Source organism: Aptenodytes patagonicus, chromosome 10, assembly GCF_965638725.1.
Source record: "Aptenodytes patagonicus chromosome 10, bAptPat1.pri.cur, whole genome shotgun sequence".
Lineage (NCBI taxonomy): Eukaryota > Metazoa > Chordata > Aves > Sphenisciformes > Spheniscidae > Aptenodytes > Aptenodytes patagonicus.
In genome coordinates this window covers 21,662,442-21,687,001 of record NC_134958.1, presented here as the reverse complement: position 1 = coordinate 21,687,001, position 24,560 = coordinate 21,662,442, and the positions used below count along the sequence as shown (strand labels likewise).

General features: G+C 38.4%; 1 protein-coding gene across 8 annotated transcripts in view; it reads right to left on the bottom strand.

Annotated features, from left to right (window-relative positions):
* HMG20A (high mobility group 20A) overlaps positions 1-24,560 on the bottom strand; it is a 47,444-nt gene that overhangs the window by 18,742 nt on the left and 4,142 nt on the right. For 6 of the 8 annotated variants that reach the window (XM_076348477.1, XM_076348476.1, XM_076348480.1 and 3 more), the window contains 3 exons: positions 5,062-5,201; positions 3,637-3,727; positions 1,980-2,072 (listed from right to left, as the gene is read on the bottom strand). In XM_076348477.1, coding sequence (XP_076204592.1) covers positions 1,980-2,072; positions 3,637-3,674 — 131 coding nt within the window. In that variant the 5' untranslated portion in view covers positions 3,675-3,727; positions 5,062-5,201. The remainder of the gene's footprint in view (positions 1-1,979; positions 2,073-3,636; positions 3,728-5,061; positions 5,202-24,560) is intronic. The other 2 variants (XM_076348483.1, XM_076348481.1) reach the window with 2 other exon arrangements.

Sequence of the window (24,560 nt, the reverse complement as noted above, 5' to 3'; positions counted from 1 at the left end):
TTTTGAAGAACTGGCTGTTCCATCCAAGCAAGTGCTGTAACTACCGTAGTTACTACAGACTTTCAAAGACAGTTTGATTTTTAAAGTGTTACTTTGTTTCAATTTTAGTGAAGCTTTTGGTTACACAAAACTGTCAAGGAAGTAAATGTTTCGATCAGAAATAAGAATGAATCTACGCTTCTTCAAAAATACCATAAGGAATTTGAAATGAAAGGTTTCATCTTCAACCAATATACACCTTTCTGGATGCATTTAATATATTTCTCCACAAAAACACTTAAAAGGTTTGTGGTCGTGTATGATTTTGAACTGAACTTCATTCAATATAATCTCCTGTTGATACATGTGGGTATTTAAAACACAAACATGACTAGCTCCCAACAGGCTCCTGAATGGCCACTATTTAATTCTGCTGCAAGAGCTGTATCAATCAACCTTACTCCAAGAAAGGGCAAACTATCTGGAGGCAAAAAAAAAAAAAAAAAAAAAAAAGCAAGCATGCAGAAATATTTCTGAAGGTAGGCAGACAGATCAGCACATATTTTGGGGCAACAACCCCACAGTCATTCTCACCACTCAGTGGGCAAATTAATACACAATTTTGAGACTCATCTCAGATTATAACCCCTTCTTGAGCCAGGCTAAAGATTACTTGGCCTTGCCCAGTTACATTCATGAAAATGAATGAACAGCAGCATATGCTTCAAGTCTACTTCATGATTCCTGTGATCTACAGCTGCTTACATGCATGTCAAATTTTTGAATATTCAAAATAATTGTGCCTATTAATGTAGAATACAGCTATAGAAAATTGAGATACATTAACAGAATTGTTAGTTGAATGCCTACAGGAAAATTTGTCTTTAAATAGAGAGAACAGCATATTTTCATTACTCACTATAATCAGCAATTGTGGCATAATTACTGGTAAAGACACAAGGGCTAGAGAGATCCATGCCTGACTTTCAGTATCAGACTGAGTTCATATTACTAACAATTAGAGAGGGAGAAAGCGAACAAAGCGTACACACTCCTATAATTTAACTACATTTGGTATGTGTCAAAAAGAAAATGGAACAATACAGTTTCCTAGAATCACAGTTACAGTTTGAAGAACATTTCCGCTTTCCTATCCATTACCCCTTAAGCAGGGAAGCTTTCTAAACTACACATACAGGAGAAACTTCAATGCGATGTAGCCATTTGCAGTGAAAGCTGATGAAAGCTCATTCAACACATTAATACCTCTTAAACACAAACCTAATTTGAACATGTACCTCATTTGCCACCAGCAAGTTTGAAGTCCCAGATATGTAAATCCAAATTCAGACCTGCTTGAAGTAAATGTGTCCATATTCATTTTTACAGGGCTCTACCTGCCTGCAAAGTCTGAATTATATTGCTTGGTGCTTTACAAAACAGAAAAGAAACTTCAAGTATCAAAACACAGCAAGAATCCTGTGTGTTCCTAAAAGACAACTTCTTTTGTCATTGTGATTTTAAAAGAGGCCATTGTTTGAGTCTGTAAAAGCAGAGTCAGTCTGACAAAAATGAAAGACAACAGTTTCTGAGTGATTTTCAGAGATCAGTGATGAATAGTATACCTTTAATAGAAATAATTTATTTAGCAGGGATCACTGTAGCCAACAGATACACCCTCCCTCTCTGCCCCCATCATGCTGTCTACATCTGTCTTAAAGACTAAAATCCTAGGGAAGCAAACTTTTAAAGACAAGAGATATTAAAGAAAAGTTTGTGATCATTTCCATCAGTTCGGAAGAGTCCTTGTTTCTCCTAAATAGAGTCCTGTGATGTTCTATCAAGGCCAAAGGAGAGCTGTAGGATTTAATTTTTGTTGGTTTTATTTGTTTGGGTTTTTTTTAATTACTTAGAATGCCCTCTTCCCACTGAAAGAGTTTCCCTGGCAAGTCTAGAGATAGTATCTATCAGCCGAAGGTTAAAAAGAAGTAGTTGCTTACCCAGTTACAGTGATTTCACTACCTTCCTTAGATCCATCTTCATCTGCAAAAAGTGGAGGAAGGTTGGAGCCAGCCACCAAGTTCTCCATACCTCTGATTAAAAAAAAAAAAAAAAGCAAAAAAGTTAAGTTAATTATCTCATTGTTTCCCTTCAGCAGCACTTCAGTCTAAATATCACAACATACCACAGATTGTTTTACCCCATAAGCCAATTGGCCAGTCATAGCTGGTTGGCCTGAGGACAGATCCTATAGGCAGCTGTGCTTAAGGTCAGAAAAGAAAGATCATAAATTATGCTTCAATTCAGAGTTTCCCTCTTAACTGAGCCCTATGCCAATGCCACGGTGTTGCTGGAAATCACACTGTAGCATTCTATTTTATCCCTTGAGAGAAATTTTCACTCATCACACAGGTACACAGATCCCACTCTTCCAATCCACCTTCCTGTTCATCTTCAACTGTGCACCCTTCACCACAGAGGTTTCTGTGTTGACCCCAAAAGAAAACTGAAACTAAGTCCCCCCTGAAGTTTCAAATTAAGATTGTATTTGATAATTCCTTGTCCACATTTTCACAATATATCTATGCATGTAGTTGAGTGTTATTGCTAAGTAAGAGAACACAGCAATGTTAGCTAGATTATTTTAAGCTTCAACTCCCATAGAACAGTTACAGAAGCAAGCGGTTTAAGGCATAACGTACTTCTCGTTCAATAAAAACTATTCCCAAGTTAGAATTAGTTTATTTTGTATCCTTGTAGCCTGCCATGGGAATTTGATGTGAGATAAGGAATCCAAAGAATAATTAAATTTATTCATCCCCTTTCTTACTAAAATACAGAACTGTTGTATTGTAGGGGAAAAAATCCCAAACCAAAAAGCCTTAACAAACTTGCTCTATGCTTACAAGTTGCGGTTTCAGCCCATTTTAAAGGGCGATACTAGTTAACTTTCTGTTCCTTCAGTTTAGAAGTCACCTTTGATGAGCTAGCACATATTCAACTTGAGTACTGCTATCCCTTTCAGCTAGTATACTTGGGCTTCAAGTTTGGAGGGACTGATGCGAGTTATAATCTTGCGCTGCTTTCTCCTGGATTGGTATGCTTTCCACTCAGCATTGAAATCAAAGTGATCCAAGAAAATCCTGCTCCATGCTTTTAATGTTATATGTGTTTTCCCACACCCCACCCCAGTTCCACAGGTAAAGGTTTTCTACAAACAAGTAATTACACCGTTTCTTGCATCTTATATCCCTTGCAGATCCCTATCACAAGTACTACATCTGATATGGCGCAAAACTGGTGCCAACAAACCAGTGAATACAGCAGGCCACCCAAACAGGTGAGCACTGTGCTCCTACTCAAAGGACTTTGGATGCGAGAGACATTTATTCCACAGCTATATTTGGTTAAAATTGGTCAAAAGACTCAGAAAGCTATTCTCAGGAACCAAGAGTGTAATCATACATCTGACATTCTGTTTTGAGATCATGAGTTCTGCTCTATTCATTTCATGCCTCCCTTTGAAAACATAAGAATATCTACTCCCTTTAGCAACAGCTCTACACCTTCATAAGCTACTATAGATGTTAGTCGATAAATGAATCTCTGGTAAGTCTCCAATTTGTTCAGTTAAGCAAATGTTCAGTTAATGCTCACAGTAGATCAGTCGAAGGTCTCCATGAAACAGGCATCATGTCAATCTAATTTCCACCAGGAAGTTCATTTAAGTTTCCAAAGACTATCCTCCCTATGCAGAAGGAAAGTGCAAGAAAGTAGTAGTTACCTTCTTTCATTTTTCAGATTACACTCACCCTTTTCTCTTCTAAGGATCTCAACAGTTGGAAAAGCAGATCATCCTTAAGAATCCCATCATTCTGATTCCTTATCTAGAAAATAATTAAAGCTAAGCAGACTGCTTCTAGGTGGTACAGACATTGACCTCTAGCATAGAAACATCCTTTACTCATGTATAGGAAAGACTCAACCAGGAATGAAGAAATTAATTCCTGCTCTACCATTATAAACCATGAACTGAGTATAGTTTTGCAGCCTCAGCAGAGATGTGGCAAAGCTGGAGACTGTCCAGCAAAGGGCTGCCAAGATGGTCAGGGGCCTAGAGCACCTGACCTGATAAGGGATGTTGAGGAAACTGGGCTTGCTCAGTCTGGCAGAGGAGGCTAAGGGCAAATCTAATAGGTGCTTAAAGCTACCTGATGGAAGTAGCAGAGATGACAGAACCAAACTCTCAGTAGTTTTATTGGCTTTGCACGTTCAGATTGGACACCAGGAGGGTAGCGCAACACCTGAACAAGTTACCAGAGAGGTGGCGGTGGAGTCTGTCCTTGCAGATTTTAAATGCTCAGTTACACAAAGCTGTAACTGACCTAAACTAGTGTTGGCAATAGTCCTGCTTTAAGTGGGAGGCTGGACTAAGATAACCCTCCAGATGTCCCTTCCAAGCAACATCTGCAGTTCTCTGAACTGGAACTCTACATTATGCTTTCTTTCAAATACTCGCATCTCTGACATAAAAAGGAAGAAAACTCAAATAATACAATGCTTTTAGGAAAAGTGGCGAGATACTCTGGTGGAACATACAGGATTTTAATTCTTAAAGAAGGAAGCACAAACAATACTTCCTCACACACACAAAAGAATCTACATCAAGGCTGGGGCTTTATGTATTACAAGAAAATCTGAAAATTCAACTGATTTGAAGAATGAGCTCTTCACTGATGCCCAGAAAGCTGTTTAAGCACAGCTACTAAATATACAACATAAATTGCTTTATGCAGTTGTCAGGTAAAAGTAATGAAGTTTTGCTTTATGTTACACATTCTTTTAGTTTTGTCAGTCAAAAGTCCTAAATTAATATCTTCAAAAAAGGAAGCTTAAGCAATTAGACTAAAACCTTGCAAATCTATTTTTAAAAAATAAAATAGCTTGCTTTGTTGCCCAGGCACCTCCAGCAGCCTTCTTGGGGTCAAGGACCTCTTCTCAGCCTCACCACATCAATCTACTGGCACTTAGCACTCCCACACATGCCTTAAAAGAATACATATCCTCTGCATCTGAACATACCATTACCAAGTGCTTCTGTCCCTCATGCCCACTGTGACCTTCTCGCCAGGTCCCGATATGTCTGGTCACATCTGGACCTAGTCAGCAGCAGCAGAGTCTAAGCTTGCTTTCAAACTGTGGGGAGGCAGCCGGACATCAACCTTAACAACATATAAACAGAACACAAACACAGGAAGCTGGGAGAACACACACTTCATTTTTTTTTTTTATTTAACCCATATGCTTTAGATACTAACTCTTTCAGTTGATACTGAGCCACACCCTAAAGAAAATTTAACATCAGTGAATCTACAGTGGCTTCTAATCTATTCCAGAAAATAAGACAGTTCCCCAAAAGCTCACTGAGAACACATGGGAACCTACACAAGTCTTTCAGTCACATTTCTCATGGGTAACTGTCCCATGCCTTTGCTCCAAAGCCGCTATCCACTAGTTTCAACCCCACTGCAGAGCTACATGTTCATTTCAGGGATGTAACAAAACAGGCAAAACAAAAACCTGATGAAAAGAACAGTAATGGGGAAGGAAAGGAATTGCTGCTTCTCAAACTTGAGCCTTTACAGAATTCGCAGAACAGTTGGCAAGTCCCATCTAGATTTGTGCAGCTTTGTCAATTTAAACACTGACTAAAGCGCCTAATGAGACACATTTGACTAAATTTGAGGCACAAGAAACAATGTACGCTTACTTTTTTAATGGCTAACATATATCCTATTTTCATTTTTTAACTATGTCTACCCAAATGCAAAAATAAAACTGAAATTGATGTTATAATCTAAAACTTTACAAGCACTACAATTCAATGCAAGTACGTACTACCTCCAAATAAAACTCATTCAAACTAGAGCAGCTGAGTTCACTGTACTGCTACACTGCTAGTTGTATTGGCTCAAGGACGCAACCAGCTAAGCAGGAATACAGAAAGACCAATTTATTTATTAACAGCAGCATTTGATAAAGTGCTTGAAGAACCGTGATTTATTTTGGGATAGATCAGTTCTGGATGATCCAGCATGTACTCAATTATATTTCCTTTACAACTTTTGTAGGGTGGAGCAAAGACTACAGCCAAACCAAACTGTAATGCTCAGTCTTACCACCACTTGGAGTTTCCATAGAGATTCTGCTTCCATTTTAAGCACAGTACTGCTCAACCAGGAACGCTGTTCTCAGAATGCCAGCAGCAGACATACACCTCCCAATCTACTATAGATAAGTCGATACAGTCAGCAATACATTTTTCTGACTTGACCTTAGTTCCAAACACTCCAGGCTCTCCTGTGCACTGATTTTACTCTCAAGTGCAGACTCCACAGGAACTTGAGATTTAGGGGTTTTTTTTTTCCTTGTATTTCCTACATCCAGCATAACAGCGGTCAGTTGTGGAACAGCAGTAACAACCTGACCTACAGAGGCTGGAAGAGGTTTTGGATATCTGGTTTGGGGTACACTACCAACCGATATTAAAAAGGATAAAAAACCAAAAAAGCAGAAAAGGCAAGTACAAGGATCAAGGAGGAAGACTGCAAGCTTGAGCTCCAGAGAACAAAGCAGCATTGTGTGTGCAAAAATCCAAGATGAGACCAAGAAAAATACCAGTGAAGAACAAGTTTCCTACCATTCCATGCTCTCATGTTTAAACATTGATAAGATTTCCAAATATCTATTAGTCACCTATACTAACATTACTTAAACCTCTTTATGAGCCTAGAGAAGATTCTACATTATCCTAAGCCATCAAAAATCTGGCTTAATTTATCTTTTTCTTTCCCTCCCTTCCCTCATCTCCCAGGGAAAGCAAAGGCTTCATGGTCCAGAAAATCTACAACAGTATTCTCTAACTTTCAGTTTAAGTTTTCTAGCTGGACACTTCACTTGCATGCAATGAGAGATTATACTTCATACGACAGTGTACCAACACAGTTTGACAGTGTTACTTGGGAAATGAAAGAAGAACTTATCCAGCACAAAGATCTAAGTGCTACCACACACATCAATACACAGGGAAGAATCAAACAGTAGGTAATCAAATACCTTTCAAAAATGGAAGTATAGTTTAAATAAACTTTCTTAATTTCTTCTCACACTAACTTTTGTAGGCCATGCCATATAATTGTAACATTATTCTAGTAGGAGAGATGAAGTAGTCAAGTTGTATTTGGGTAGACTGAAAGCTACCATATGATCTAATTTCTAGACACATCTATATAGTAGAAAGGAAAAGTTAAAAGAAGGTAGCTGCAAAATCACAGGCAAGAACAAATCCATGATACGGGCTAGACAAAGTGACTGACTTTTCCATAACATCATTACTATGGTTGCATTGTTAACGATGCTATTATAGGACAGCAGACCTAAACACATGGGTGATGCATAATCTAGAGCCTAAGGTTTTTTTTAAGAGCCTTTTATGCATGCAATAAATTAAGGGAAAACTTTTCACAGTCAACCTTTTCTTCAAAGAATCAGATCATTTTACTCAGACAGCAGAGATGGTATTTAAAATGTGCACTCAAACAATTTTATCTAGCAGGCCACCTCAGTGCAGCACATCTGCATTCTTATTTTTCAAAGGAGACTAGCAGAGTAGAACACGTTCATGGCCAGACTGTTACAACAATGCAAGCTACAAGCAGCCATCCTTCTCTAACACTGTGCACTGCTGTCTCCTGGCTCACCCCAGATGAAGAAAGTGTCTCTTCCAGACCCAAAGCAAAGCAATTACTGTACATTCTCCAAAATGTTCATTGCTTCCACAGAACGTTACTTGCTTTGCTTATGTAAAGTGATTCACAACATATGTGAAATGAGGCTGGACTCTACAGTGTCTGCACAGGTCTGGTCATGCAATAAGTCACTGTCAAATGCAGACTAACTTCTTACTCATCCCAAGGCCACATGGAGTCTTAAGATGGCCCTGAACACTGGAGAAGGGTGAAAAGAGTCCTTAGCAACGTTGTCTCTTCAATGACTACATCGTATCAGATGATCTTAAGCAAAAGAAAAAAAAAAAAATCAAGAATTACTAAACTATTTATTCATCCAATTAAAAGGTAAGGTTATAAATACATATTTATTACAGTTAAGCATATTTAAATATGAAGTCAGCATCAGAAATCCAACTTACAGTCTGATTATAAAACACTGCAGGAGTTCAAATTACCTCATTGCCAGCTCTAGTTTTAGAAACGTTACTGCTGAGTGGAGGATTTTTCTCCCATACTTCTTATTCCTGAAGTCTCTCATCCTTCTTTGCCAGAACAAATAGCTCCAAACCTTACCATTCAGAGAATAACAGATTAAAAAAAAAATAATCTTCTGCTACGTCACAGAAGAATCACAGTATTCCTTATCTAAGCATCAGAATCCAAGCACTTAATGTAAATAATTTAAACTCAGATGATTTATTGAGAGGAAAAAAAAAAAAAAACAAAAAACAACCCCACAGACCACACACAACTTAGGATCATCACTTCCTCTGCCTGTCCACATGTAGCCAGAATATCAGAAAGAAAACTGAAGCAAGTACATCTCCAATTAAAACCACAATGCTTTTGGAGCTGTCAGAGGAAGTTCAGATTCTCTTGACAGCAGCATTTTCTTCCATCAAACTGGAGCAGAAGAATATTATCCAACATTCTTGACTGCAAAAATCAGATTTGACTTTTTCCCTACAGGCAACTCATTAGACAAAGGTCTTTGTGACTACAGGAAAATTGCAAGCCAAACCTAATGGGATGAAGGTTTTTCTGTCAGACCAGAAAGTATATACCAGAGAACAGCCAACTGCTTTTATTTTTACTTCTTGCCAGTAAAAACAAAGAAACACTAGAGACCAAAATAAAAGACTTGCCGGAAAAAATTCCAGAGTTCTGCTGCATTTCCAAGCAGCTTAAGGAAAGATGGGAAAGATGTAAAGCTTAGTTTTATGCTTAGTTTAGTTGGATCTTTGTGGCAAACGCTAACAAAGCTATTAATACACAAACCTTAGTAACAGCTGCCAAACATCTGCAAAAACGTATTTTTAAAAGACATAACATTCAATTCTATATTCTACTCTTATTTATATAAATGCATTAGGATGGGGCATATACAAGACATCTCATATATAAAATCCTCCTGTTTTCTGGAATTTAAAAGCCCTTATTCACACAAGAAAGGTATATACTCAACTCTGCAGACAAAAGCAAGAACAGCTTCACACTGAATACCCTCTCCCTTCAAATACATGAAAGAAATTTTGCACCAGCAATAAACAAGCTTTTTAGATCACTCAAGGGAAGACAAAACCCCACAAGGAGATGACTGTACAATTAGTTGTGCTATCCACCCCTAGATAGCTAAAATCAGTAACTGTGGTACAGGTACCCAGAGGGAAGGCTTTGTTATGCAGCCCTTCATTGCAGGTATTAAGCATGTATGGATTAGGATAGTTCCTTTTATTCTGAATTAACTTTCTTAATGATACTATCAGATGCCATTTAAAATAATACCACTAACATATACAACTCTGCAAAATTAATTAAATCCTTGTGTTATAGATCTCACTTGAGAAAGTATAAACCATTCAGATCACAAAAAATAAGTACCAAAATAAATCTTGAGAATTTTTTATTTTAATTAATCACTCTACCTAAGGTATGTCCAGTATTTGACTACCGGGGATGGCACTGGCTTTTGTAATTTGTCCATAAAAACCTCCTCTGAATTTCCAGTTACTATAGGCAATTTAGTCTACCTCTTCACCAGCTCTGTCATTTGAAAATTTCTCTAGGATCTGAGGACCTCATATTTCACAGGACAAAGTTTTCCAATAGTTACTTTTACATTAACAAGGCAAAAGGGATACCCCATAAAAAAAACCACAACCACCAAGTATGTAACGGACACAAACCATGCCTGGAGCACAGACACTTCTCTGAAACCACAGTGATTATAAATAATCCAAGACCTTACCAGATCCTGTTAGCTTCCCCATCAGTAAGTAAATGGTTACTTTCCTTCAGAATTAAAGTTCAGTTCCTCTGATCGTTTATGTCAGTAAGACTCAATCATTTCACTGTTTGTGGAATGCAAACATAAAAGTGCCATGAGCAAAGCAGTTTATTAAAAAATGTAAATTAACAGACTGAAGTTTTTCATGGTGTTTGCCCAGCTCTAACATTTACCAGCATCACACAAGTGAAACAAGAAACAGTGTTAATTAATGCTTGAGGACTACTTTGATTTAAATTACCAAACAAGTATTCTGAACTAGAGATAACTCTGAATGTCAAGAAATCCTGACTGTGACTGGCCAGTGAAATGAGAAGTTACTTATTTGAAAATAAAATAATTGAAGAGTGGATACACCTGCTGAGATTGAAAAGTCATTTTAAAGGTATTTTAGCACTTTTGCTCTCTCTCAAAGCTCTACTCATCACAAAAGTTGTCAGGGAAGTACAGCATATACTCCTAGCTGACTCAAATTCTGGGAGAGGAAACTCTGGCCGCTGCCACAGAGGAATACAGATTGGAATTTCTCATGCACATACCCACCAAAACAAGACATTACTGACCATTTTACGGAATATGGGGTTGAATACTTTGGATCTGAGAATATACTGACAAAGAGATTGAGTATATACTTAAAAGACTGACTCACCACAGGCTTCATGACCCAACACAAAAGCATCTACTTTGACCTCAAGAGCCACAAAGACAGCATGGAACTGGATATTTTAAATGCACTGATACGGGTACAGGGACAAAGGTTAGAGGAAATGAAGTGTGGGAAGAGTCAGTGCTTCTCACACAAAACAGGCAACTAATTCTGAAATGGGTTTTCAGAAAAGACCCATCTTTAGAAAAAAATATGACATGCCAGCCTCCATACATTTTTGCTCTCATTTTCTTGCTGTTGCCTTGCACTATTCCAACATAAAACAAGTGAGTTTGAGCAAAACCTGTCATTTAGAAGAAATCACAATTTTTAGATAGCCTTAGTTGTGCAAAATAACAGGTATATAAATGTTCACTCTATCTGCTATTTCTTTCCCTTTAAAAGATCAACAGAATTGATACTAGCAAATTCTTTCTAGTAGCAAGAATAGTGAAGATCTGGATTGGACTGTTTGTTTCTAATCTGTTCTTAAAGCTTTCTGGTAATAGATAAAGAAGTATCAAAAATGAAAGTTTGGTTGTATATCACATGAAGTGCACCAAAATTCCTTTTCAGCCAAGGCTCTTCTAACAGTCTTTAATTTGGGATTGTTTCGCACACATCTTATCATTGGCATCACAGGACAAAAATTGTATAGACCTTAGAAACAGGCTGATGGAAAAAAGAATAAGGAAAACAAGCACAAAAACAGACACGAGGTTCAAGCAAGTATCAAGATATCAGTGGATACCACTTCCAAAACCTTGTCTGGATCTGTGAAAAGAAACAGAAGTAGAAGTGACAGCATGATCCTGCCAAAGCATCCTCTCTCCTGGAGCAGCAGATAGCTCCTTTGACCAGTGCTAACAAGATTTTAAAGTTGTCTGAGGCCACAGATGAAATATGTAAAGATAAATACTATAGGGAAAGACTACACCCAAAACATGGATAAAAAATTTTAGCAAAATTGGAAAAAGACTGTAACTATACGCTCTTACTAGGCACATACCAGGATTCCCCTCTCACCACCAAAAGGGAAAGCACACAGAAATTTTAAAATCATACAAGAACCCAGATACTTCCATGGCTCCATAAAACATTAACTTATATCAACAGCAGAACGTAGACAAGTTAGAATAAGCTTTACCTATCCTCATCTTCATCCTCCAAAGGCAACAGAAAATTATGCTATTTAGCACCATGAATGGAAAACAAGGGGGAAAAAAACAGCAATGGCATAAGCCTACTGGAGTAGTCTGACTGCTCTCCAGTTTTAAGCAATCAGACATCCAGAGATGTGTGTGAGGTATGGGAAGAGGCAGGTAGAGAGCACATTTCTGGAACACCTGTGGCATACATAATGAGAATACTTAATTTTGCAGTTGAAGTAGGATTGAAAAGAAAGAAGCCATGCCAGCAGCATGCCTAAATATCCTAGGCTGAGTGCTCAAAACAACAGGTAAACATTTGCAATATTTCATCTGATCCCCAAGCCACTTCCAGTTGCCTGAACACATTGCAGTGAGGACAGTGGCTAACTTCTTCCTACTGTCTTACTGATGCTGCAATCTCTTCTTCGTGCCTATCCTGTCGTATCACAGGCAAGAAGTCAAAAGAAGCCAGGGGAAAATAGTGACTAAGAGCAGAGCATCACTGCCTAGAGCTTGGAGCCAAATAGCAAACAAGAACCTGGGAAAAGTGTGGCTAAGACCCCTCTTCCACAGCTGCTCCTCAGATGCTGGAAACAAGGAACTGCAGATGGGAAACATGCACAAGCTCTGCAAAATAGAGTTGATCTATGTACACAATAAATTTAGTCCTAAAAGAGAACGTAAATCTTTTCAAATAGGCTGAAGACTGAACAGACACGAGGATGGAGGTCTCGCATGTAACACACAAATTCTCAAGCACTTACGTTTGAAAGGATTCCTAATTCGCTTAGTTATAAACGTTCTGAAAGATATTTGGCATTCAGGTTTGAGTATTTACAGTATTTAGCAAACAGCAAAGATTTATACTGCTTTTACATTTCCTTTTGATGATTTCATTTCTATATATATTTGTTAAGTAAATATGGTTCCTCTGAGCTAAAATGTAAATATTATCCCAACACCCCTATATATGGGTAAAGAGCCATAACTGGTTTAAAGAAGGTCATATAGGAAATCTAAGAGCTAAGAATACAACGAAACTTCAGAAACAGTCTTTAAAATGCTACCAATCTTAACCCTTTTATTTTGGACATCTCAACTCACTGTTAGTCATAGCTTGGTTTCAGACATCTAGAAGTAGTTGTGAGAATCTGACTTGAATACACATTAACAATTCTTACTGCAAAGAGAAATAAGAACTGAAGTCTGCGTGATCCTTGACAAAAGGTCAGTAACACTCTGGTTTACACAGCATTAAAAAGTGGGAAAATGGAAAAATATTTGTATTTTCAGAAGGGCTACAACAGATTTCACCTCAGTATAACCTCATAATCCGAAGTTCATTGCCTTGATCAGAAACAGACAAAGCAAACTGGTGGAAAACAAGAGTTTAGGCAATACTCTTGTCTTTTTTGATTTGTGGAGCCTAAACATTTTACAACAGAAGTGCAGCCACAGTGCTGCAAATTCAGGAAACTTCCTTTTCTTGGTTACCTTTTGCAGCCTGTTAGAAGTAAGCACACGGATTACCCAAGGATCCATTACCACATTTAATCCTAAAAGTTAGCTCAGGGGCTTTTCAGTTAGACAACTATCTTTTCAGTCACCAGCACTCCCTTTTCATTTAAAAAAAGGTTCCTCTGAAAAAGCACTCGTCTGTATTTTGCTCCTCTCCACAGCTCCCAGAACAAAGCCAAAAAAGCATGACATTGCTTTTTAAACAATACATTTTTAAAAGCAGAAAGTATTCACCTTTTATGAAAACTTTAATAACAATCATATTTGAGCTTACGGACCTCCTGAGATAAAACATTTATTACAGTAATGGAAGCTTGGCTTTCCTGATCTTTAACAGTCTCCCAAAACAGCTAATTCCCACCCTGGAACTGTTTCCTGACCTCTAGAAAGGGTCATCTATGTTTAACTGTAGACAAAATATGCCCATGGCATTCCACAGCTCCATAGTAAGCTCACTAAAAAGAATCCAGCAGGTTCAGTTCACACCTCAGCTGAGCTTTGTTTTTCATGATAAAATACCCACTCCAGAAGAAACCCTTAAGTAAGTAAACCTTTAAGTAGCCCTTACCTGGCTGCCATGAGTAGCACACACTGATTCTTCAGCAGTGAGTACATAGTTCTCAAAGCAGGCTATTCACCTCTCCTATCGCTTCCTGATAAGTAACAGCAATGAATAAACCTCCAAGAGCAGGTTGCAATGCGTAAATAAAGAGTCCTGAGAGACCACAGAGGACTACTGCACCAGACACTATTTAGTATCTCCCATCCACAGCATAATATGCCTAGGTATTTGGAGTTTAGCATGTAAAAGACAAATAAAAGGAGAAGCCTATTATTTGAAACTATACCAAGTAATCAAGCTGATTAGGAAAGACTGTTTGAAATTTCAGCTTGTAAAAATTGTATTTTTTGGACAACTGAAGTATGTTTCATTTACAGCTAACAGTTCAATTAACAAGAAGCAGAAACATTCATCCACTTCACACTGAAATTTTCCTCTACTCAAGTGTCCAAGTCTTAATCACCATGAACTTGTTTCTCTTCCTATTTAAAATGCCTTTCTCAGTAACATTTCCTAACACCACCTGATAATCACACATTTTATATGTAAATATCTTCTAACCATACAAAAAATCTGCAGATTCCAACTAGTTTTGTTGACTAAGATCCACCCAGCAAAGCATTAATGAGCAAGGCATGTGTCTAGTCACCACATTTTCTTTGTTGGCTGTTCCTGCCCAGTTGTAGAGGAAGAAAAAGGAAACAATGTAAGAAAAGTCTGCATGTTTTGCTATACTGAATTAACCCTGCTTCTATAAATCAAGAAATACATCTCCTGTATCATTCACATTTAATGACTCAAAGACTGCTTTAGACTAGAAGGGACTGCTGGAGGTCATCTGGTCCCAACACCTACCCAAAATCAAAATGAAGGTCATCTTTATGGCAGACACTACCATGGTAGACTGTCAGGCTCAAAGCATCTGGTCAACACAGAAGTAAAGCAGCAAATGCCCTCACTGGTTTTTTTGGTTTGTTGGGGTTTGTTTTTGTTTTTGTTTTTTTTTGGGGGGGGGGGGGGGGGGGGTTTGTTAGGAAGGCTACCAACAGCTGAAGAAATAAGCACTGTTTATTTTCAGGCCAGAGACAGTGATGAATAGAAGACAGGACATAAAAGCAGTTAAAAGAATTCCTTACAATGGCCACAGGAATAGAGGAGTATCAGACAACACCTCTCCCAGTCCTGACAAAGCTTGAGGGACAGAAAAATGAAAAGACAATTCTCTCTACCACCAGAACAGAGATGGAAAGTTTTCACTTTATTCATCTATGAACTTGGGGGCGGGGGGGGGTGGCGGAAATCTATTGAGAGCAACTTTATCAAGGAATCCAGGATCTTCTCTCCAATTACTGAAGCTAGAGCTGGACTTCCAATATTATACTGCCCCTACACAAAGATTCCCTCACCCTTTGTCTTAAGCTCAGATTCACTCTCAACTCCGAGTACAACAAGCAGTATTTACCCCAATTCAAACCATTTCAACAAATTGTAAAAAACAAAAGCAAGTTGTCATTTCAGAGAGGAGTTGTGTTAGGCTCACTACAGAGACCCCAACTTTCAGTGATTTCAAGTAGGTTTAATTCAGTAGCAGTTTTAAGCAGGTTTTTTCTTTTCTTCAAATGAAAAGCTTAGCTCGGGGCTGCTATGCTTGCCACTCCACTAATTAGTCCACTTGTTCAATATATTCTGTCCTTCAAGTGGAGGACACAGCATAATGAACTGCATACACTTTCACGAGATTATAGGGACAGACAACTGAGGGACCAAGAAGATACTGTAACATCACACTCTTCATTGCATATAAGCAAAAGATAAGTTCTCGTTTCTAGCCTCACAGAGGATATACTATGATTTGCATGACAATAGGGGTTTAAATCTGAAAAGAAATGGAGCCTCCACTACATCAAAAATTGAAGAGACATTCTGTGCTAAAGCTAGATTAAGGTTCACAAACTAACACTCATGCCACTAGTAGCACGCAACCATCTTCACAGCAATGTGCAAGCCCTACCTGAATAACTAAGTATTTCCTCCTTACTACAAGTATGGCAGTTCAGACTTAAGAGCGACTGCTGCCACAAGTGACGCTGAGAGCTATTATGTTTGAAGGTAGGTCTACATGCATGAGAGAAAGGTCACAAAAATCAGAGGCAGAGACAAGTGAAAAAATTGCCAGAGAACTCACTGGAAGAAAGAACCCAGGGAATATTCAGGTGTCTCGATTCCTTCAAGATCAGCCGCTTGACTGTACTGTAACCTCGAAGTGGTCATTTAATTCTAAAATGAAGGCTAGAGGCATGTTAGCTTCAGCTAGTGATTGCAGAGACAACATCACTTACAGACACAAATTTATTTTTACAATGAGAACTGGCACCTGATGCCTTAATTTCTCACTATGGCTTTAAAAATAGATCTTATCAACCTCTCTGCATCCTCTCATCGATACAATTTCTTTCAACTCCATCACCTTCTCCCCACACGGCACCATCTCCTTATGGGTTTCAACAAGCCTCCAATAGTCTTTGAATTTCTCAAAGGCAGTTACAAATCATGGTTTGTCACTGCAGTATTTAACACGATACACTTGCAACCCCTCCTATATGTTCAACATCCAAAAAGCAACTGATTTGTCAACTATTTCACTGATTTGTCATTTCTTCTCTATTCCTTCAAATAAATCACCATTCTAATTCCTTGTCAGCTTCTGCTGATGTACTGTCTAGCTTCTTTGGGGTGATTACTTTGCATTTCATTTATCTTTTAAGCACTAAGTTATTTAGCAGTAGAAAGTCACAGCAAATGCCAGGAAACTTGTTTCTCTGATCTGCAAAAATCTCCAATTGCTCAAATTTCTGTATTTTTAATTACAATGGTATACAAATACATGCACAGTAGTGAGATGCTACCAAGCAAGTTCAGAACCAGAGACACTTACAAGTCTCAAAAAAAGAGGTATGACAGATACATTTCCTACTGTAAACTGACAACTCATTTGAGTAAAATTTATCTGCATATGACACACTAGTGTACCTTTTTCATGATAACTTTCAGTTAATATATTACTGCAAGGCTACATTATCACAGTCCTGCCTCATCACTTGCCCAGAGTCTTCTATTGGTCAGTCACTGATCCACATTCACACAAGCTGGAAGGAAAAAAACCCAACCATGCAATAGAGCTATAGACCAGTAAGTTCCTACATTTATATAGAATTATTTAAATGTCTCCATAAAAAGTCATTTATAGACACTTATCTAACAAACATTACTGACCTCAGACTTGAGAATAAGGAATTGTGCCTCAATAAAGAAAAAATGTTTTTCTAAACATAATTCCCAGAAGTCTATAACATAAAGGCACTGAGATAAAAGCTGAAGTTAGATTTTTTTTTTTTAAGTTTCTAGCCTTTACTATGCATTTGAAATCTCCTGTCTTCCCACTCTTCCTCACTAAAAAAATTTAAACCCTTTGTGTGTGCTTGTTTGCATATCAATACTTACAATACTCTTCCACATAACAGAAACGCAAGAAAGAACATAAACGTCAGGAACACGTTGGAAAATGTCTTGTAATCTGTTATTTTCTGCATGCTTTGCAAACCCTTCTGATAAATGTCTTTCCTGTAATTCCCTTGAGAAATACTTTGTTGAAATGGCATTGGGACAGAATGTATGTTTTTACAATTGGCAATAAAAATATGCAAGTAACTTACCTAAAAAAACCCCCAAACATTTAAAGCATTTTCCTATAGAGAAAATACAAGTAAGCCATCTACAACAGAGTTCACATTTTTTCATACTTGTAATGAATTTTAAGTTTTTATAAGGTTAAGACAATACTAACAGAAAAGGTTTCTCAAGTAAGGAAAATACCTTTGATATTAGGATGATTTTCATATCACTACTCATTCAAAACAATTCACGTGAAGTCACACAGTCTAAAGATAACTTGCAGTTATTAATTCTATGGCTTTTTATATCCGAATGTAAACAGATGAACAATCAAATCTTATGTCAAGACAAAGACCACTTTGGTTGGTCTAATACAAATACTTACAAGATTTTTGTACTTCCTTGAAAGTTTCCTGCACTAGAACTAAAACAGCTTATTTCCTCTCTGTAAAGCTGCAGTATACCCACATACACAGGCTAGAGGGGATGATTGTGATCACCCAGACTGACCCATTTAGCATCAGCCACCTATCCTCTTTTAAAAAAAGAAACACAAAGAGGAATTCAAATCTACATAATGGTTACCCAGTCCTTTTAAAGACTGACAGTAAGAGAAGCATCACTGCATCAGTTGTTCCACATGGTAGTTACACACACAGTAAATTTGTACAAGTTTCTGTTGTAGCAGTCACTTAGATTTTGTTATGTTTTCGCAGGCTAGACCCTATAAGCTAAGAACCTATATCAATAAATTCTGACTAAGTTATTTGATAAATGTATCCTTTCAAGAAGTTAAACAAATGCAGTGCCTGCATTCATTTTTAGGACTAAAAATATGCCTTTAACTCATTTTCAGACTCTGGATCTTTTTCCAGTGTGCTAGCAACCCTTTCTGAATTCCAAAAGCAGCTGTATTAGTGCCAGCTGCAGAAGACATTACTACCTTGCCTGTTAAGACTCATCTGTTTTTATACCTAAGGTTTAGTTGCTCAGAGCTTCACTAAATGCTAATGTTCAGCTAGATTATCCAGTCACCTCCAACACCTCTTCATGTCATTGCTTCCAAGGAGGCCTTTGCCTGCCTATACCTGTCCTGAGGTATACTAGTTTAAATGTGACCAAATATAAAGTCTGGTTTGCTTGAGTACAGTCTTTGAAAACAAAAAGCTAAACCGGGTTAGTAAACCACAACTATTGAAAAAGTAGTTGTCACATTACCTCTCCCCAAGTAACCAAGAAGTTTTAAATTGATGCCATTTTGTTCAAAGACATCAAATTTCAGAAAGCAGGATGAATCAGGCACTGTGACTTTAAATTGACATTTAAAAAGCCAGGGATCACAAACTAATATGATTCAGAAGCTTTTTTCTGCCTTTCTTTTTCCTATACTCAGAGCTTAAAAAAAAAATCATTTGTGCTTTCACATTTCAATTAAGTGTTTGGTGTTAGTGAACAGTTTACAGAATCCTAATAATGTCACACAATGATTTATACACTACTGTCAACTGATGAAGCAGAATGGGAAACTGGCAAAATACTGGTGGCATAAGTTGAACATTACATGAACACAATTTTCAGGCCTCTTTCTCAAGCTGTGCATATTTTGATACAACCTAGATTTAAGGATAGGTTACAGAGTAGTAGCTTGCTGCTGCAGAGAGGGGAAGGTCTTGCTCCCTTCTCCTTTCTCACCTGGTTATGGCAATCTCCACAGCTTACTGGACTTTTCACAGAGCTGCTCTAACTCCCTAACTCTTCCCTTTGGGAGAATGGCAGGGAAGAGGGGAAGCTGGCTATCTTCCACCAGCTGAGGTACATAGTCAAAAGGACTCAGAGGGCTCAAATAAATACCAGAGCTTATTAAAAAAAGAATGCATTTGGAACCTCCCACTTCCACACATAGTAAACGGTCATATTAAGCTACATGAGCCACCCCCAATCACCAAAGATAACTTGTTGGACTCATTCTGCTAGTAGTCCGTTGTAGAGTTTTCACATGACATCAAGAGAAGCATTGAGAAAGGTCATCTGCCTGCATGAAGGTAAGCCGAGTGCTAGAAGGTGCACACAATAGCTCTCCACTGCCTAAGGCTGCTGTTCTATGGCAGCCTAAGCCTATTTAAATATTAACTACTCATATCACATCATCTTCAGCCTGGCACCTCTGTTCGCTGGACAAGTCATGTGTTTCAGCATGCTAAAGAAACAGAATAGCTTTTAGTTCATTTATCAAATCAGTTTATGCCAGATTAAGGGGTGAAATGGCTCAGCAAAGGATCCAACAAAGCATTGCAGCTGGCAGAAGAAAAAGGGATGCAAGTAGCACAGCCAAGAGTAAGCGACTTACATTTCTATAACCCTATAGCCTGAGATTCAGCTCTCTCACTAAAATTCTAGTGGTGTCAGAAATGAAGAACGTTTGAAACTATTCCAGTAACTGAGGGCCCCAAAATAGTCATAAGTGGGAGGAAATATGATTACCAGAAAAAATTAGGATTATCTCATAAAATGACTTGACATTCTCAGTTTTTTTTCCTTCCAATCTAAAGCTAAACATTTATTCTCCTGATGAAAGCTGAGATTCTTTCCCATGAGTCTGGAAACAGAACTTGAATTCCACAAATTCTGATTCATTTGTTCTAACACGGGATACTTATTACACTGGCTCTTCATATCATATATGAATTGTAGCAAATATACTTTCTTATCTTAATTAAACTCAGCAGAAGAGTAGTTGAAGTCTATTCTGCCATGCTTCCCACATATTGAAACAGTGAGGATTTAGTCAAATATTGGTTTTCTCGATTTCATTTCATCAGTAGCATGAGTCATGCAATACCAGCTAAAGCATACTGCAGTAAATGCACCCCGAGCCAGAAATCTGCTCCAAAAGAACACTTTAGTATGGTTACCTATGATAGTAACTGACTAGAAGACAGGACTGAAAAAAACCTGCTATGCCATGTTTTTTTTACATAACTACACTACTAACCAGGCATACATGAAGACCAACTTTTTTCCTGTGGTTATTATTCGATTTTGCATTGGCAAAGTTTAAACTCCAACAGAAACAATGAATCTCCTAATGCTACACTGCCTCCACTAAGTTTCCCAAATTTCTCCCAGTTTATCACTGCTTTGGTACTCTGTTTTGAATCACAAACCTCCAGCTCCTGTTTTAGAGCCCTCCTTTGTTGAGACAATCAAACATTCAGATCCAAGCAGCAAGAACTAATGTAAAACCTGCTCATTAAGAAATACATCCTGAAGGAGAAATAAGAGCATTCTAATATACCTGTGTAGTTCAGGACTTTTGGAGACTCCGAAGATTTCCTCATCTGCTCTAGAAATCCTACAGAATTTGTGATTAATGAGATATTCCAACAAGATGCTTGTGTATTTGAAGATACGGTAGCTTTAAATGGAATTTCTTTCTACAATAAGTCTTAAATTTTTATTCTTTAGGTATCAGAAGATGTCTTTGTCAGTGCACTGGATAAGCGAAAATGCAAACAAGGAAGATTATGCTTATTCTTTAAGTAAGCTGTGGAGAAGCAAGACATGAGAAGAGCACTGTACCAAGGGAAATGGTTTAGAATGCCAGTAAAAACAAAACCAAAACCTTAAAACTAAGATGTACACCAAGCTTTCTTCTCTTACCTTTGTGTGCCATTTATCCTGTACTGGGAACATTCCCCTCCCACCCCCGAGTCTTCTTGGCAGAAATGTGATGTTAGTGAACTCCAGATTTAAAAGTGTAAAAGAAGATTCACAGTTTACTGTTTTCAGTACTTTGCTTGGTGTTGGTCTGTTTTCTCTGTTGTATAGTCTCATACTATTACCAGAACTTGTTTTGCCACAGCTCTCCAATGCTTTTCCAACTATGGAGACTGACACTTTCTCTTTCCATATATCGTCAGGCACAGCGTATTTTGAACATTAGTATGGGACACTAACTCCATTACATCAGAAATGCAACCTTTGATCAACATATAATTATGGTCCCAGAGTCATATGCCTGAGATTATTACTTAGCCTATTCTTACACAAATGACAAAGACAGTCCACTCTTCCAAAAAAGAGTTCATTTGCATTACTGATGTTTTGTCCATTACTAGTTTCCAGTAAACAGTATTCCAAAGCTAGAAAACAACACACCATCTTACATCCAAGGCTTTGAAACAGCAGCCAAGAGAATTCCAAGAGAAACAAATTGTTTCTTTCTTAAGTAACAAACACAAAAATTCACAAAAAACACTAATTCATGTCATACCAAGTATTACCACCAATTCATGTGTGGCTGGAAAGCTGCCTGTTGGAAAAGGACCTGGGGGTGTTGGTCGACAGCCGGCTGAACATGAGCCGGCAGTGTGCCCAGGCAGCCAAGAAGGCCAATGGCATCCTGGCCTGTATCAGAACTAGTGTGGCCAGCAGGAGCAGGGAAGCAATCGTGCCCCTGGACTCGGCACTGGTGAGTCCGCACCTCGACTACTGTGTTCAGTTTTGGGCCCCTCACTACAAGAAGGACATCAAGGTGCTGGAGCGTGTCCAGAGAAGGGCAACGAAGCTGGTGAAGGGTCTGGAGAACAAGTCTTACGAGGAGCGGCTGAGGGAACTGGGACTGTTTAGCCTGGAGAAAAGGAGGCTGAGGGGAGACCTCATCGCTCTCTACAACTACCTGAAAGGAGGTTGTAGCGAGGGGGGTGTCGGTCTCTTCTCCCAAGTAACTAGCGGTAGGACGAGAGGAAATGGCCTCAAGTTGCACCAGGGGAGGTTTAGATTGGAGATGAGGAAAAATTTCTTTACTGAAAGAGTGGTTGAACACTGGAAGAGGCTGCCCAGGGAAGTGGTTGAGTCCCCATCCCTGGGGGTATTTGAAAGACGTGTAGATGAGGCGCTTACGGACATGGTTTAGTGGGCCTGGTGGTGTTGGGTTGACGGTTGGACTCGGTGATCTTAGAGGTCCTTTCCAACCTTAATGGTTCTATGATTCTATACCACTTACCTGAAATAAAAGGAACTACAGAACAGACACAGCCAAGTCAGACCTGCTTTAACCACCATTTGGTTAAGACTGTCTGAGAACCCATCCAACTAAAGCAAGCAACCGTACTGCAGGCTTATGTACATATTTAGGTCCCATCATAATAATAAAAAAAATATTCCTTGGTCATCCATTAAGATTTTTTTTTAAAAAAATCCCCTAATCTCTCTCATTCCCTGCACTTGCTGGGACATCTACCACATCCAGGGGACAAACCAGGTAACAGTTGCAGCATCTGAGTAGCTTGTTACCCAGTGCAGTTTAACTTAACATCACAGCTAGTGGCACCTAAGGGGATTGTCCTATTCCTCCCACAAACCGCATGACTGTTTCTCTTGAGGCAGAAGTGGTGCACACAAATGCAGCAAGCTGGTTCAGGGGGCTAAAGTGGAAGCAAAGCAATGCCCCCTCCTGACAGTAACATCCCCTGAACTGCTGCATAATCAGATAAGCATCAGGATAAAGAAAAGGAACTGAGCTGGCCTTTCAGCAACTGTTTATTGTATCAGTATGGATCCAGAGCAGCTAAGGTTGAGTACCCCCTCGATTTCATCCATCATACAGTTTTATGTTACAGTTAAACCATGGGCCTTACCACCTCCCCATCTTATTACTCCCAGTCATCTTCACAACCAGCCACACTCACCTCCCCTGCACATACAGTGATGTTCATGCAAACTGTTTGGTTTTCAACTCGTCCAAGTCCTTGAACTAATTTACCAGCTAGATAAAAAAAGTTTTCATCTCATAAGCTCTTCAAAACAAAAAGTTTGCCAAAAACACACGTGAGCACTAGCATCAGAGGGCAACAGCAGCGAAGATTCACTAGCTCAAGCTCCTTCAGAATTACACCCCCAAGCAGAAAGCACAAATCATATATACCACCACTTACTTAAAGTCCTAGCAAGTTCTATACATGACAAGTATTTTGAAGGGCAATTAAGAACACTTTGTTGAGAGTTTCTTTTGGATGCAAACAATCCCTCAGACACCACATTTCGTATTTGAACACAACAATAAAACAAAAGTAGACTTTCCCCTGGTAATTCACTAAATTGCCAAGAAATTATCTGCGTTCTGCACTGGTTAGCAGAAGGAAAAAAAAAAAAAGGAAAAAGCATTCAGAAATAAATTCCGTCAGTCTTAAGTCTCTTCAATTCGTGACTGACACTTTCACTACCCTCATTCTCTTGTTTATGTACTTCACACACTTACCATCAGTAAAAAACCTTTATGTCACTCAGTCTTTTGACTAAAAGAACTCTTCCCATTTTCATGGTACTGCAATTTTTTGAACTACAGGTTAAGGGTGTCAGCTGCTCACCTCATTACTTATCCCGGCCATAATGCCCAAAAGACACATTCCAAAGTCTTAGATTCCCTTTTACCTGAAGAAACAGTACAAACAATCCAAGTCATAAGAACTTCAGAAACAGTGAAGTATAAGGTTTATTTTGTTATTCATTGTATGCCACGTAAGATGTATGGTCCAAAAGACTGAAATCAGTCAGCCAAAGTCAGCTATTGCCCCAGTCTCCTGCAAAGGACACCAGGATCATTTGTTTCTAGGATCGAAATTGTTAATAAGCCTCTTTGAAGACAACTTAGCACAGCTTCCATTTAAACATATTTACTATTAAAAAAATCTAGTCAGTAATGTTCTTAATGTCATTTCTGAAAGACAAGTTTTCTTCAAAGTGCATCAGCATTTGTGAGAGTAAGGTCAAGGAACGAGGAAGATTTCCTAATAAATTTAGAATTTAGAAGTATTCAGTTATTACACCATAATTGGTTTTGTTCCCCTGTAACACAGAACAAAGATTTCTCTCAGATAAACACAGTCATTCAAAACTAGCTTTAGCTGCAATTCACCAAAAGCTGTCCTTATCAAACTGTTATTAAGTAGCCCTT